The 15622-nt window shown below is 43.2% G+C and overlaps 1 protein-coding gene across 1 annotated transcript in view; it reads right to left on the minus strand.

Moving 5' to 3' along the window:
• Nucleotides 1–14646, minus strand: part of ZNF804B (zinc finger protein 804B) — a gene marked incomplete at its 5' end in the record, with an annotated part of 44939 nt that extends 30293 nt beyond the window's left edge. Inside the window, 2 exons of the mRNA XM_015423313.1 lie at nucleotides 12979–13122; nucleotides 14638–14646. Coding sequence (XP_015278799.1) covers nucleotides 12979–13122; nucleotides 14638–14646 — 153 coding nt within the window. The remainder of the gene's footprint in view (nucleotides 1–12978; nucleotides 13123–14637) is intronic.
• Between the last annotated feature and the right edge of the window lie 976 nt (nucleotides 14647–15622).

The raw sequence follows: 15622 nt of genomic DNA on the forward strand, positions 1-15622 counted from the left end.
ATATATATATATATATAATCTATAGAGTGCTACCCAATTCCTGTGTAACCTGAACCTGCACTGGGACCATTGTTTTCCTTGGAATTCCTTTCATATATTGGCAGCAAGGGAGCGAGTCCTCATCCCTTCAGTTGCATAATAGATGGTGATGGTAGGCATTGTTGGCATCAAAATGAAAGAAAACAGCCTCCCAACCATGGGCTAAGGTGGGGCATTTGTGCCAGGATGGAAAGGGGGGGGAAGCAAATATGACTGGGGGCAATTGGGCCCACCGCCAGCAGTTAGCCAGTCAGCTCTCAAGCAGCTTCCTGTGGCCCACCCCAGAGGTCAGCCCATCATGGAATGGGTGGGGTATACCCATCAGCAGGCTGCAGACTTGTTCTGGCACACAGCTCAGATGGCAAAGAGCTTGGCATTCAGCAACTCTCTCTCAGCATAACCATCACAATAACTGGATACTGGTGTTTGGCATTGGCTGGAGAATATAGTGCCGGTTGTGCACAGTGGGCTCCTTGCATGACCAAAAGGGAGTCCCTTGAGGGGCTCTGGGGGGCTGGGCATGGTGTGTCTGTGTCATCCTTCTTCCCTCCTGCAATGGGTTGGTCCCCACTCAAGACACAATTGTGCCCATCTAGTATTCATGTCAATTGTAACCGATCACTTAGAATTCCACTTAAGGTGGCCCACAGATTCAGTTAGGTAAGGGTGTCTGGTTTTGCCAATTATTATCAGAAAGTTTATACAAAGTCCATCTTAACTGGTCTGTAGATCAGATTGTTAATAACTTTCTTCAAATGGTGGTTGGTCATGTGAGGGTTTGCAAACTGAATATGACAGCAGTTTCATGTGCACAGATTAAGGCTCAGCTGGAAAATATCCTAGGATCTGAAGGCTCAATAATGTCCTCTGTTTGCTGTCACTGGTTTAAACTGAGAGTTTAGTCACCATTATAAATTACTTTGGGCACATGAACCAAAGTACTTTTGTGACCTGGTAGGAGCAAGAAGACACCTGGTATCACGTTAATTCTCTGAGAGTTAATACTAACATCTGATGCTTAAATAGACTCTGAAAATTCCAATGCGAATTAGACTGTGAATGCTCTTTTCCCCTTTTATATCTTTGAGGGGGAAATGAAAGTATGTTAATTAATTTCCATCTCACATTGAGGATTAAACAAATAATCCTGTCTTCATAACGCTGCTACCTTGAAAAGGCGCAGGCATGCATCATGCTTTCTTTATTAAAAAGGGGTTTTTAATGCTATAAGCATACCTTGAAGATTTACTGCTTATTTATATACAAGCACAATGATCAGCAAGATTCTTAAACACCATTGGACTCAATTATGCTGCTAAATTGCACATATTAATCAGATAGATGATAACAATTTATACTCAGAGTAGAGGAGAAAAGTCGTAAGCGAGTGCAGTAGATGGATTTACCGGGGCGCACACTAGCTGTAAAAAAGAGAAAACTAATCAGATGAAAGAATCATCCACTAGAGGAAAGCAAGCAGCTGCTAGGGAAGCATTATCAGCTTTAAAGTTATGGCTAAATGAATAAAAATTAGGTTGATGTTGACATTTTATCATCAGAGCATTGTGCCCGTAGAACCCTGGGCAGCCGTTCGAAGGCCACAGTCAGAGCCAGAACAGCTTCTGCTTTGTACATGATTGTGTGCTGCTGATTGCCAGAATCTGACATTGCTACTCTTTATATACTTCTATTAAGCTCCATTCATAGAAATATTGGCTGCATTCCAATGTTGCAAACACATCCCAGTTTGGTTCATGATGCAAGTGAACCAGGATTCCAGAGGCTCAGATATTTCCTTCCCTTTTTTGCTGGGACGCGTGGCATCACACTAAAGGGAATGGACTCCTAATCCCTTTGCTCTGCTTTACCCTACCTAAATCAATACAGAAAATAAAAACAATGATCAATATAAAGATAGACTAACAACGGAAAAGTAAAGCAACCATCAGAGAGACCATCCACTGCAGAAACTGGACTGGTAAGCTAATTTTATATTGAAAAATAAATGAAAAAAATATCGGAGGCAGGATTTGCGGTGAAAAAAAAAAGGTGGACAAGAGCATAGAAGATCAAAAAGTTTGAACACCACTATTTAAACTTGCTTTAGTGGAGGCAGGATGTTAATAAAAATTGGGTCCTTAATCAAACCAATGCAAGTCCAACTACAATAAACAGAGGCACAAAAGACAGCAGAGTACGCAATGTCTCTAGCTGAAACGATACAGGAAGAGACACTCAATTTACAGGCAGAAAATGACCTAATGCAAAATAAAATCTTACAGTTAGATATGGAACTCTGCGAAAGCAATATTAAATTCAGAGGATTTCCAGAACAACTAAATACTAATGAGGACTTAAAAATCTTTGTGGCAAACTGGCTTACAGCAGCTCTAAAACTGGAAGATGGAGTAGTCCCAATAATAGTGAAACCATATTGTTTAGGATCTCCACGAAATACACAAAGAAAAGGCCTAAGGGAATCGTAATTTCAGTTTTGGACTACAGAGTATGAAGAAAAATATGAACAGAAGCAACACTACAAGGATCATTTCAATATAAAGAACATAAAATAGAAGCATTTCCTGACTTACCATTGGAAGCAATAACCAAAAGGAGAGAATTAAAACCTTCTCTTTCTTACTCCTTCATTGTGCAGAATGAAAACTTTCTGAGGCTGCAGTCACACACAATAAATAATCCACTTTCAATCTACTTTCAGTGCACTTTCCAACTGGACCTTTACTGTGTGAACTGGCAAAATCCAGTTGGAAAGTGGATTGAAAGTAGATTGAAAGTGGATTATTTAGTGTGTGTGACTGCAGCCTGAATGTAATCAGGATTAACTAAACCAGGGTTAACTGAGTGTTTAGAACCTAGTTTGTAGGCAAGAGAACAAATTTCCCTCCACTTTAATGTCACAATAAACTGCAGTTTGTTCCAAATAAGTAACCCTTCTCTCTGTATTGTGGGAAAAGGGAAGGAGTGCCTTAGTCTGGACTTCTGAGTTTGTTTTGTTTAGCAGGAAATACTTTTCTTGTCACAATAGGGCTCATTTACTAGGAATGAAAGGAGAATGACCAATAATTAACATATTATTTCTGATCAAAATAAAATTTAAACAGAAGTAATCCATGAGGATAAAAATCCCCTTTTAACAAATAACTACTTTTTTTTGCATATTTGTCAAGGTGGCATATATGGCTTTATACCATTTTATCTTCACATAAAGTATGTAAAGAAGATCCAGCCTGTCCTGAAAGCATTGCACTGGTTGCTGATAGCATAGTGAATTCGTTTCAAGGTGCTGGTTCTTACCTTTAAAGCCCTTTATGGTCAGGGGTCTACATAGCTCAGGGACCACCTTTCCCCACATGTTCCTCAGAGAGCACTGCGATCAGGGCCTCAAAATCGCTCGGCCCTGATGGAATGAGCTCCCGGAGGAGATCAGGGCCCTGCGGGATCTTGTGCAATTCCGCAGGGCCTGCAAGATGGAGCTCTTCCACCAGGCCTTCAATTAGGAGCCGCCCACATTACCATCAATGACCACTATTAATATCTGTGGTGGAGGCTGGCTGCAGTGAGATCGAGCCAAACCATGCCTGAGCCTGCATGACGTTACGCCATCTTGGTTAATAATCACTGAGTGCACTTTAATCGGAAATTGTTGATGGTTTAAATGTTTTAAATGTTTAACAGTGTTAAATGTGTTATGTTTTAAATGTTTTGACTGTATATGAACCTTGGCACACTGTGTCAGGCAATGTGAGCTGCCCTGAGCCCGCTTGCAGGGAGGGCGGGTTATAAATGCAATAATAAATAAATAAATAAATAAATAAATAAATAAGTTTCACTGGATTGTCAAACTGTGGAAACATTCTCTCAGAGCCTCAGAGTTCCTTAAAGAACTTTTTCACAGGCATTCAATGTTTTAGCAACCAAGTGACAGCCCCCATAAAGCATTCTGAAATACTTCTTGTTATTTAATCTTCCCAGCTCTACTAACCACTGAGACCCATCCTAACAAAAAGTTAGTTTGGCTTTTAAAACATGATAGAGCCAATCTACAATGTGTTGTCACTTTAAGAACTGTTTATTTATTTATTTATTTATGTAATTATTTGAAAAACAAAACAAAAATAAACCTCTACCCTGAAGAGTGCATGGTACCTAGAATTTCTTATAGAAACTGTGTTCTTACAAACAGGTGTATGCTCATACATGCAAGCTGTATGTTCATTCACCGTAACGGGAGCTTATCTTCAGTGGACGCTATTCCATACATACATGAGTAAGGCTGGGCTGCCTTGTCTACAAGTAGCTTCTTTCTTGGCCAAGTGAGTGGGCAGGACAGCCGTCTGACCCCCTGGCCCCCAAAGCCCTTCTGGTCCTCCGATGGGTCCTATTTAACCCTCGCCCCACCAGAACCTCCCTGGAAGCCACCTGCCTCATGTCTTGTTGCCGTGGCAGCACCGCCGCATCCTAGCTGGCACCCTTCACAGCCTGTTGCAACCACACAACTCTTCCAGGCTGTGTCGACTCATTGGACCTCCCTCAAATTCTGTTTCTCTTTGTAGTTTATAGTTAGATACCAGTAAAGGCTTCTATAGTAATCTAAAGAAGAAAAAGAAAAGAAGAGACTGGATTTATACCCCGCTCTTCACTCAGAGTGGCCTACAATCTCCCTCCCTTCCTCTCCCCGCAACAGACACCCTGCGAGGTAGGTGGGGCTGAGAGAACTCTGAGAGAAACACGAGAACAGCTCCAAGAGAACTGTGACTGACCCAAGGTCACCCAACCGAGTTCAGGTGGAAGAACAGGGAATCAAACCTGGTTCTGCAGATTAGGGTCCGCTGCTCTTAAATCCACACTGGAAATACATCCCCTCACATGAGGGCCAAATAGTATAATCTGAAGATTGGCAATTTACCTTGTCTTTCCGAAGCTTCCCCTAGAGGACTAAGGCCCCTATGCCACAATCAGGCTCCCCCCTAACACTGAAGTGCTTCTCCGTGGGCCGCGCCGCCATCGAGAAGCCACCGCTGCACTTCTTGCACTGCCGCCGCCCGATTTCACTTCCGCACCTGTTCTTATCACTGTCTCCGGAGTCTCTAGACACCCGAGATCCAGCCGTCATCGTCCCTGAGCTCTCCTCGCACAGCCGCCTAAACTCGCTGCTGCTGCAAGGAGCCAGCCAACGCCGCGCCTCTCCCAACGCCACTGTGAGCAGGCCCAAAAGCCTGCTCGATTCTCCACCCTGTGTGCTGGCTCCGCTGAGCACATCGAAGAACTGCTGAGGCAGAGGGCGGGAGCTGAGGCTAAATAGGCTGACTCCACCCCCTGCCTGGCGCTGCCCTTCTCGCAGCGCTGGTGCCCTTTTCTTCATGCCTCACGAGGAGGCAAATCAGCCCCCTCCCGCCAGCGCACGCTCGGCGGGAGTTGGGGCTCACAATCCTCCAGGAGGCTGGCTTTTGCACAGCTAACATCTAAGAGTAGGGCTGCCAGTGGCTGGAGATCTCCCACTATTACAACTGATCTCCACGTGACGGAGTTCAGTTCACCTGGAGAATGTGGCCACTTTGGAAGGTGGACTCTATGGTATTATCCACAACTGTAGTCCCTCCCCTCCCCTAGCTCTGCCCTCTTCAGGCTCCACCCCCCAAATCTCCAGGTATTTCCAAACCCAGAGCTGCCGACCCTGTCTAAGAGGGGCATAGCAGGAGAAGGCTGGAAATCTGAAAGCACTGAGGTCTCAAGTCGGATGATCTTATAAAGCTGTTCAGCTGTGAGTTTCCACTTTTTCAAGCAGAGTACAATACAGGGTTGTTATTCTGATTTTTTTTTTGTCTATATAAAAATTCTAGAATTTTCCGACAACTTCACTGGCTAAGGTAGATAGCTTCCCCCCACCCCCCTGTTACCATGTGGACTTGTGTTTGCATTTATTGTCTGTATCATGCTTATGCTATATTGCTCAAATGTCTATGTATCTGTGCTTTTGGGACCCAGGGCTCACTGTTGTGTGTATGTTTGCTGCTATGCGGTTGAATAGCTGGCCCTGCACCTCAAGCGTCCATAATGGGCATTGCTGAGATGCCAGCCCCGCACACATGTTTCCCTGGAATTTTACACTGTGCCCCTTTGGATCAAGGATCAAGGAGGCCTCACTCCCATCAGGCACAAGGAGGACATTTGGAGAAACAACAGGCTCTCTGCCACCATTGACGGACTGTGGGAAAGCACGCAACCCCTTCCCGTTATCTGGGGTTGGCATCAGAAAGACAATACCATTTATGGCTTTGGACCGGCAACATTTCTACAAGTCAAAAGGTTGCCAAGGAAACGGAGGTTCACATCCCACCATATGGCCCCGCTTTGATGCAGGGATAGAAGATCCTCAAATTACCCAATGCCCCTCTTTAGGACGTCACCTCTTAGTGGACCTATAGCGATAGAAAAGAGGACGAACCCCAGGTTTTACGATAGGTAAAGCCTGCCCCAAAACATAGGTCTTAAAAAGAGAAACGCAGCCATTGTGTCTCTCTCTTACCTTGCTCTCTTGCATCTCCCTCTTGCTTTGCTCCCTTGCCTCGCCCCCTTTCCCGTGCTCCGGTCCTTCCCCCCCCCTGCAACTTAGGTACTGCAGGTGACTCTAACTGTGTTCTCTGGAATCCGGACCAGAGAACCCACACGGGCTTGGCTGGTTCAGCTTGTGTGCTTGTAGAGTTCGCTTACTGACCCTTAAGCTGCCCCTTTCTGCTACAAGGAGGTTACTTCTCAGCGGGAACCATAGATAAGTATGAGCGATATCCTGCTGTGTTATTCCCCTTATTGATGCTTTTGTTATTTTCCATGCTTTAATTGTTCTTATATGCTATTGTAACTAAGGAGCTTGTGTGAATTGTGTGCGCATCCGTTTTTGTATGTCTGAAGAAACTGCTTTAGTAAAAGACAACATTTATTCATAAAACCAGTGTGTTGTCTGACTTCCTGGAATAGAGAGCGTTTCATTGGCCAAATCCGACCTCTGTATACATTGGGCCAGAACTCACGCCCCGCCCACTGTGGTAGATAACTCAGACTTGGGCGCCCGAACCGTTCTTAGAGAGCAGTTCGTGTAACACCCCGATCATAGAGCATTAAATTCACGGGTTTTCTTGTATGCACCACACAAAGCAGAAGGCATCTGGTGAATCCTTATCAACAGAAGCAATATCCTTCCCCCCTTGAAGATAAACCAGTATTGGTACAGCCTGGAAGGAAAAAAACACTACTTACTGTTCAAGCCCATGTATGTTAGTAAGTCCCACTAAATTCAATGGGACCTACTTTCAGGTAAGTGTTCATAAGAATATAGATAGGAGTTGCTTGATTTATATCCTCAAAGTGGGCTAGGGTGTCCACTTTGAATCCTTCCATGCTATGTAGAAATATTTAAAATGTGAGCTCTCAAAGAACACTAAGAAAAGGTGATCGCTCAAATATTAACACAGAACAGTTCCTCTGACACGCACAGTTGGCTTGAGGTGCTAGAATCGGAAAACAGAATTCCACAGTTCCTTATATAATGTAATGTTCCACATTATTGTTCATCCAGTAGATTATCATCAGTGATGAAATTAACTGTCCCATGTCCCCCCCCCAATTTAACGAGGGCTAAACTGCTAATTTACATGTTAATTAGCATTCAGTCTAAAAAGTAGTGGATGTAATTCTACCACATCTAACATTTAACAACTAAGCTTATCTAGACGTTGCATTTAAAGGAAGCTTCCGATTACTTGCTAGAGATTTCTGAAGTCCTGACGATGAAAGGAACCTCATTATTCTAAACAACATGTGGTTTTCAGGGATGAATACTGCTAATTTATTTGCATAATAAGAACGTAACAGAGCCGTTCCACTGCAGCAGGTGCATTGGTTCTTAATAAAGCCTATCAAACTGCATAGATTTGTGGATTTCAAATAAAGAGTTGTATAAACTGACATTTAAAATGGGAATTTGTTGCCTCAAGTCATAACAAGTCACTAGACTGTGTTCAGTGGCATTTGATAATTCTATTTCTGCTATCGAAGCACTGATTTCATAAATGCAGTGGCTGTAATGTTCAAGCTAAGTATCTCGGCTGAAGTCAGCAATAAATTAATGCTTCAAAAATGAATACATCATATTAGAAAAGTATGTAATATTGATTTCCATTTCCAAATGAAATGGGAAGAAGGGTGAATAAAATAAAATTCAGAGACACCATAGGAATATTAGGCATCTTTGAAATATAAGTGCAGTACTATGTACTTTAAAATGAAGCTATTAAAATTATTGTATAAAAATGTACTGCACTGCCTCTTCTTTACCTCTGAGTAGCTTCAGTTAGATTCAGAAAACTTCTTAACAACCTACTCATGTAGTAATGAAATGGGTGGTTAGGGTGTATGAACAGCTTCCACAGGCGTGAGCTCCCGCCTAAGTCTTTGTACAGTATTCCTATGAACAAGATATAAAAATCTGGTATATTTCCACCAGGGACCATTTACCTCCATCGTTTAAAACCCCACATCCCTTTATAGAACAATATTATTACAAACTTTAGGATAATTAGGATTCAGTATTGCCCTCATAGGCAACTGGGCATGATATATAAACAGCTGTTGAGTTTGTATGGAATGTAGCTAATCTTAAATTTCATAACACATCAGGCTCTGCCTTTCCGGAGAGCCGTTCAAGCTTTTTGAGATGTCTTTCATATTAATTAATTAGATGGAAATCATTTGGGAATGCAGATGTCTATTTGAAAGGTAGGTTGGCATTTTGTAGTCAAAAACATAAGCTAAAATCCATAACCTAGGCAATGGAGGGGGGTGACTTCAGTGGGAAAGCAACACATTTGTCAATCTTTCAAGCAACAAGTCGACTTTGTCAGCAGTAGATCAGACTGGAAGGGTGGTGATTGTAGCATTCTGCCATATAGATGAAAAAGCCATGCTTTCCATTGTCGCTTTGTCCTCAAGTTCCTGTCAACGATTCCTGGTTCTCCAGCTACCTGAGCAAACTGCAGTCCCTCTCCCCACTATGAAAGGCCACTGAAGCATCTCTTGGAATCTGAAGCCTTCCCTGAAATCCCCAGAGACACATGAAAGCCGTACTATTGTAGCCCTGGCTACACAACAGACACCTCTGTTGTGGCTAAGAAGACCTAGTAACTGCAATTGGAGAGGATTTTTTTTTGTCAGAAAACTTTAGGGCAGGGGTTACCCAACCCTTCTGAGCCTGCGAGCACCTTTGGAATTCTGACCCAGGGTGGTGGGCACAGCCACAAAATGGCCACTATGAGAGGTGGAGCCAACCACACACAGAGGAAGTCCAAGCGCAGGGGACAAGGGGAGTACATTTTAAAAACATACTGGGAAGAGGAGTCAGAGAGAGAATAAAAACGACAGTATAGTGGCAGCAGTTGCTGAAAAAAATATTCTAATATATATAGCCAATCAGATCTCCAGTGGTCAATCAGAAGCCCTCCGGGGACACAGCCCCTCTTGTCCCCACCCACTGTGTAAAACACCTGCCAGGAAAAGCGTTGGCAAATGCCAGGGTGCATCTGGGCACCACATTGGGGGCCACTGCCTTAGGGTCTTGAATCTGGAGTCCTTACAAACTACAACCCCCTGCATCTGTAAGGAAGGCCTTACAAGCTGTCACCTGTTGTAAGTCCTCCCTTCTCTTGGTCTCCCCACATCCACAAGGAATGTTTTGCTTGTGAAAGGGGAAGAGATCTGGTTGGCAGTAATCCCTTTGCAAGCAGGGTCTGAACTTCAGAAGGGCTTGCTTCATACTGAGGCGGGATAGCTGATATGAGAGGAGTCAGTTTCCAAGCTCTGCCGGTCTCAAATGAACTCGCGTAACAGTGGAACACAGTGCAAGTCCGTGGTATCACAAACTGCCCAGCAAGATCAGAATTTAAAGAAGAGACCAGAAAACGGTCCTTTTAGCCACTAATGTGGACTACAATTTTAAGAAAGTTGTAGAGAGGGAATAGGTCTGTTTCTTACTTCTTCAGGGAAGAAACATAGTAGGAATCAGCTGCACAGCTCTTCACTATCTATCCAAGTCTGAAACTATCCAAATATCTAAGTCTGGATAGTCTAAGGCTATCTAAATATCAAAGCTAAGAGCCATCTAGATGAGGTCTTGGGTCCACTCCTGGTAGAAAAACACCACATTACTGGCAGATTGTCTTCGCGATGATGAAAAATTGCATTTGCCTTTTTTGATGCTTATGTTTTCTCCTCATGGATATGCTAATTGAAACATTTCTGTGCCTTGCAGTGCTGTATGGGAGAAACATGTGCTGCAATTTCCATGTGTGGTTTTATGTTGTTCTTTTTAATATATTGGCCTTTCATTTCTTCCCCTGTCAATCTGTCATTTTTCAGAGTACTAAATCTACTATTTAAATTAAAAAAGAGTTTTATTGCTTTTAACCACTATCTTTTATGATGGAATGCAGCCAAGAAAAACTGACTGGTGCATCATTCGAAATGGCATTTCCATTTTGCATAAATCACCAAGGCAGAGAAATGTGATTGGGGCTTGCTGGGAATGGATCGATCAGAGTCCAGAAACAACCCTGACAAGCAGAAAAAGCAGATAAAGCTGGAAATAAATCCTTTTTGTGTGTAAGGAAAGGGGATTATAGGATTAGCTTCACATGTTTTGGATCTGAAACTGTTTTTGTTTTATATCATTACAAACCTTTTATGGACAAATTGAGTGGTAAAGAGAAAAGCAGAGGATTTTTTAAAAAGCCATAATTAACCTAGTTCTGTCTGAAAAACAATAGGCCAGAATTACGGTTTATGTTACATTAATGACATGTACTATTTTTAATTGCATTGGCCCTCATAAGCATTAGAAAGTATAACCCAAAGTTGATTTGCTTTTGAATAAGGTAGTATCTATCGATCCCATTTTTATCTTATTCTTCCTCCAAGGTACTAAGGATGGAATTCATGGATCACTCCTCCTCCTTTTTATCTTCTCATCAACCCTGTAAGTAGGGTTTCCAGGTCTGGGTTGGAAAATACCTGGAGACTTTGGGGGTGGAGCCAGGAGAAGGTGGGGTTTGGGGAGGGGCCTCAGCAAGGTACAATGCCATAGAGTCCACCCCTCAAAGCAGCCATTTTCTCCAGGGGAGCTGATCTCTGTCAGCTGGAGAACAGTTGTAAAAGCGGGAGATCCCCAGGCCCCACCTGGAGGCTGGCAACCCTACCTGTAAGGTAGGTTAGATTGCAAAGGAATGATTAGTGTAAGGCTATCCAGTGAACTACATGGCTGAGTTATTAAGAAACATTAAGCAGAAAAGTGAAGAAGTATTGGTGAAGAAGTGAAGAAGTGTTGGTTTTATACCCCACTCTTCACTATCTGAAGGAGTCTCAAAGCGACTTACAATCACCTTCCCTTCCTCTTCCCACAACAGACACCCTGTGAGGTAGGTGGGGCTGAGAGAGCTCTGAGAGAACTGTGACTGACCCACGGTCAGCCAGCTGACTGCATGTGGAGGATTGAGGAATCAAACCCGGTTCTCCAGATTAGAGTCCACCGCTCTTAACCACTACACCATAGTTGAATACACATAGTACAACTGATTTCCTGGGCTTTGATTTTTTAAAAAAATCCTACCCAGAAATTCAAAGCTTGATTCATCTTTCCGCAAACCTCCTGCTGCACCAGTTACCTAAGACACAGAAATTAAAGCAGCTCTGCCCTATCTCAAGATCAGCAGACTCAAACAAGCAGCCAAATCAGGAGGGTTATTAAGCCTCTTGCGGGTACCGTGCAGGCTGGAGGGGTGCCTTGCCCTTAATGGGTTATAAGCTATGCAAGCCTAGGTTAAGGTAACTCCTTATGATGTCAACTTATTGTAACTCCACCATTCATATTGCTGAGAAGGTTGTTCACCTGTGTGAGAAGCCACATAGTTACTTTCTACTATAGGATTTTCTACCTTTTGCACTGGAAACAGTTGCTTGCTTACTAGGACTGCCAATTCCAGGTTGGTACATTCCTGGAGTGTTGAGGATGGCAACCAGTGAGGGTGGGATATAATGTCATGGAGTCCACCCTCCAAAGCGGTCATTTTATCTAAGGGAACTGATCTCTGTAGCCAGGAGATCAATTGTAATTCTGGGAGGTCTCCAGGCCCCATCAGGAAGTTGGCGACCTTATTGCTTACTCAGAATATTTATTTCCCTGTTTCTCCCCCAAGGGACCTGAAGCAGCTTACAACAGTCGGGGGAAAAACTGTGATAAAAATCAAAAATGCAGTAGAAAAAGTACAGTTTAAAGAAAAGACGCAAAAAAAATAAATAAACAGCCATCTCTTGGGCTGGGGCTGGATCCAAGGGGTCACCTCATTCAAGGCCACAGAACATGAGCCAGAGGCTAGGGGGCAACAACCGAGTGCTCTTTGGCTCTTGCTCTTCAGCTTGTGCCTGGCCACACCCAAACCTCACACCGGGAAACAGAAAGAGCAAAGAAAAGTTCAGCTCAGATATTACAACTAGCAGGAATCTCCCTCTCACTTTACCTTCCTTGCTCACAGAACCTCTGGCTGTGCCCAAACGCAATACTTTGAGTAGCTTTGCAAAGTCAGCTTCACAGGGAAATGAAGCTCAGATACATTCCCCACTCAGATAATAACTGCGAGTATCACAGGTTAACTTGACTAGCCTCAGAAGATAACTTACTACTTTATACGAACCAGTTCTGTCTATGATATGAATTCTTTCATGTGCGACCGATCATGAGCTTCCTTCATACCAGTCCTTCCTGTCACGCACTACTAATATCCACAGGCGTAGTAAATTCAAACAAGCAGAAGACCTCTGCCCATTTCTTATGGCTCAAAACCAAACCAAAACATCTTGTATGGCTTTTAGGCTTACCTGTTTGTGAGCATGATCGTAAGAATTAATGTGGTTGTCGAACTCATGGTGTTTATGGTACTGCTTGTCACATAATTCACAGTAGAAGTTAGCCTTCACGTCCTCTAGAGCCCTTGCTGCTGCCTTCTCCTTTTCAGCAAAATCCTACAAGGGGAGATACAGAGGAGGGAAATTTTGTGACTAATAATATTGCTGATGTCTTTTTGTTACAATTACCTATGCATTGAGGTATATAGGGGCATCAAAACAAGTGAGGTCGATGAAAAGGTCCAAGTGAGTGGGGCGACTCACTGCACTGAAAATCCACTGCACTGATGTGAAATGGTACTTCAGGTAGACGCTCAGTCTGAAGAAATGGATAGGAGCTTTTTACTGGATGTAAGACTATGTAAGAAGAGTAAAGAAACATTTACCCTCTAGACTAATGAGTCCTCCAGCTTTACTTAAACACCACATTGAGCCAAGGTGCAGTAGAACAAAAACACATTATAATGACAGGAAGTTACAATACTATGAGTGGGCTGTAATCCCTTTATCGGGTAGACTGTATAGTTAAGAGCCGAAAATGAACAACTCTGTACAACCTGTGGTAGAATAAACTAACCCTCTCAGGGGTTTTAATAGGTTTGTTGGTCTTGCTAATGAGTACTGCTTTCAGCAATCATACAGTGAAACAGGGCTCTAGTCGGGGGGGAGCTCTCAGGTACGGAGCTCCGGAAGAGAACCTCTAGGGGGCGGGGCGGTCATGTGGTGAAGCCCCGCCCCCTTCTTTACCCCGCCCTCTGCTTCGATCCTCATTCCGTTTGGGAATGAGGATGAAGCAGGAGGGTAAGTAGCCGGGCCGTCTGACACACTTCCGGTGATGTCAGGGGGTGTGGCCTTCTGTCACTTCCGGTGATGTCAGGGGGCGTGGCATATGCAAATAAGTTATGCTAATGAGTTATGCTAATGAGCTCCGGCAGCTCTTTTTCTACAACAAGACCCCTGCAGTGAAAGTTGAGTTTTTAAAAAAACACAACACACAACATTCCGGGATGAAACAACACGTGTGGAATTACACAACACACAACCTTAGGACTGTGCCCCTTCTTGGAGGAGAAAAAGGTTGCAGCAGTAGTACTTTTGCAAAGATATGAGAGTGCCATGTAAAGGTAGTACACTTCCTTAGTTAATGAATAATATTATTTAAAAATTAGTGGGTACAATCCGGCATAAGTTAGCCATGACTAAATCCCATTGAAGTAAAATTGTATTTATTAATCATGACAGCAATCCTATTCTATTGATTTCAATGGAATTTAGCTGTAATTAGCTTTTGGTCAATTATGCTTGATATTTCTAATGTATGGTGATACTTTCAAATGCATTACCTATTCATATGGCATGAAAATTTAGATACCCATTTTCCAAATATTTGTTTGAGTGAAGGAATATGCTATTTCCATGCAGCCATCCACGCTGTTTTTACTTTTCTCTGCAGCTTTAAGGCTTTCATTGTGGCATCTTTCAGATTTCTGTTGTGGTTCTTCACTTTTAAGGATGCAAGTCTGACAGGATTTAAAGGGAAGTATGTATAGCCCTTAATTGTCCATAAGTCCTGAACCTCAAAATCCCAGAGCCAGCTGTCATATACTGGTTAAAAGCTCTAATCTGGAGAACTGGGTTTGATTCTCCTCCACATGAAGCCTACTGGGTAACCTTGGGCCAGTCACAGTTCTCTCAGAACTCTCTCAGCCCCACTTATCTCACAGGGTGTCTGTTTTGGGGAGAGGGAGGGAAGGTGATGGTAAGCCACTTTGAGACTCAGGGTACAGAAAAGCTACTTTTCTACTCTTCTACAAGGTCTGCCTAGATGGTTTCAATGTGTCCATATATTGCCCATAGTGTACACTTTAAGGTGACTTTCATTTTTAGTGAATATCTCCAGAAGACTTTAAAGTTTCAGAATGGCTCAGGAACAAAACTGAACCCTGAATCTGATCTGAGAACATTTTTTTTTTTTTGCTGGAAGGTCTGAATTCTTGAAAAATTACCAAGGCCACCTCCTCTTGGAAGGGAAATTGAGTCTGCTAGACCTAAATTTTCCATTCGCTTCAAACACTAGCCATTCTAAGTCCTCCTTGTCATTATCTTGTGAAGGTCTGTCTCTCTAGTAGGCAGTAACAGAGCATACCAGAGGTCCACAATGCGGTGACACCCACTGACACCTTTCCTGGCACCCTCCAAGTGCTGTTAAGAGAGATAACAGGGCCAGGTGGGGCTTTCGCTCTGCAGGACTTCTGATTGGCCATTGATCTGATTGTCTGTGAATTTTTAAAAAGTCGCTTTGGCAGTAGCTACTACCACAGCACAAGGATCTTTACTCTATGACTGAAGGTAAACTGTGTTTATGCAAGAAAATAATTTTAAACTTGTTCATTTTAAAAGGCATCCTGTTAAACAGAGCTTCTGCATGAAATGTTGAAGAGCTATTATTAGAGTTATGCATGACCTCACTCCTTGACATGTGGTTGGCTATTGTGGCAGCCATTTGGTGATCACCACTGTGGCAGAATTCCAAAGGCACCTGGAGCACACACTTTGCATGTGGAAAGTCCCGGATTCTCTCCCAGGAATCTCCTGATGAAACACGTTCAGTAGAAAC

Source organism: Gekko japonicus, unplaced genomic scaffold, assembly GCF_001447785.1.
Source record: "Gekko japonicus isolate JY-2015 unplaced genomic scaffold, Gekko_japonicus_V1.1 scaffold1354, whole genome shotgun sequence".
Taxonomy (NCBI): Eukaryota; Metazoa; Chordata; class Lepidosauria; order Squamata; family Gekkonidae; genus Gekko; species Gekko japonicus.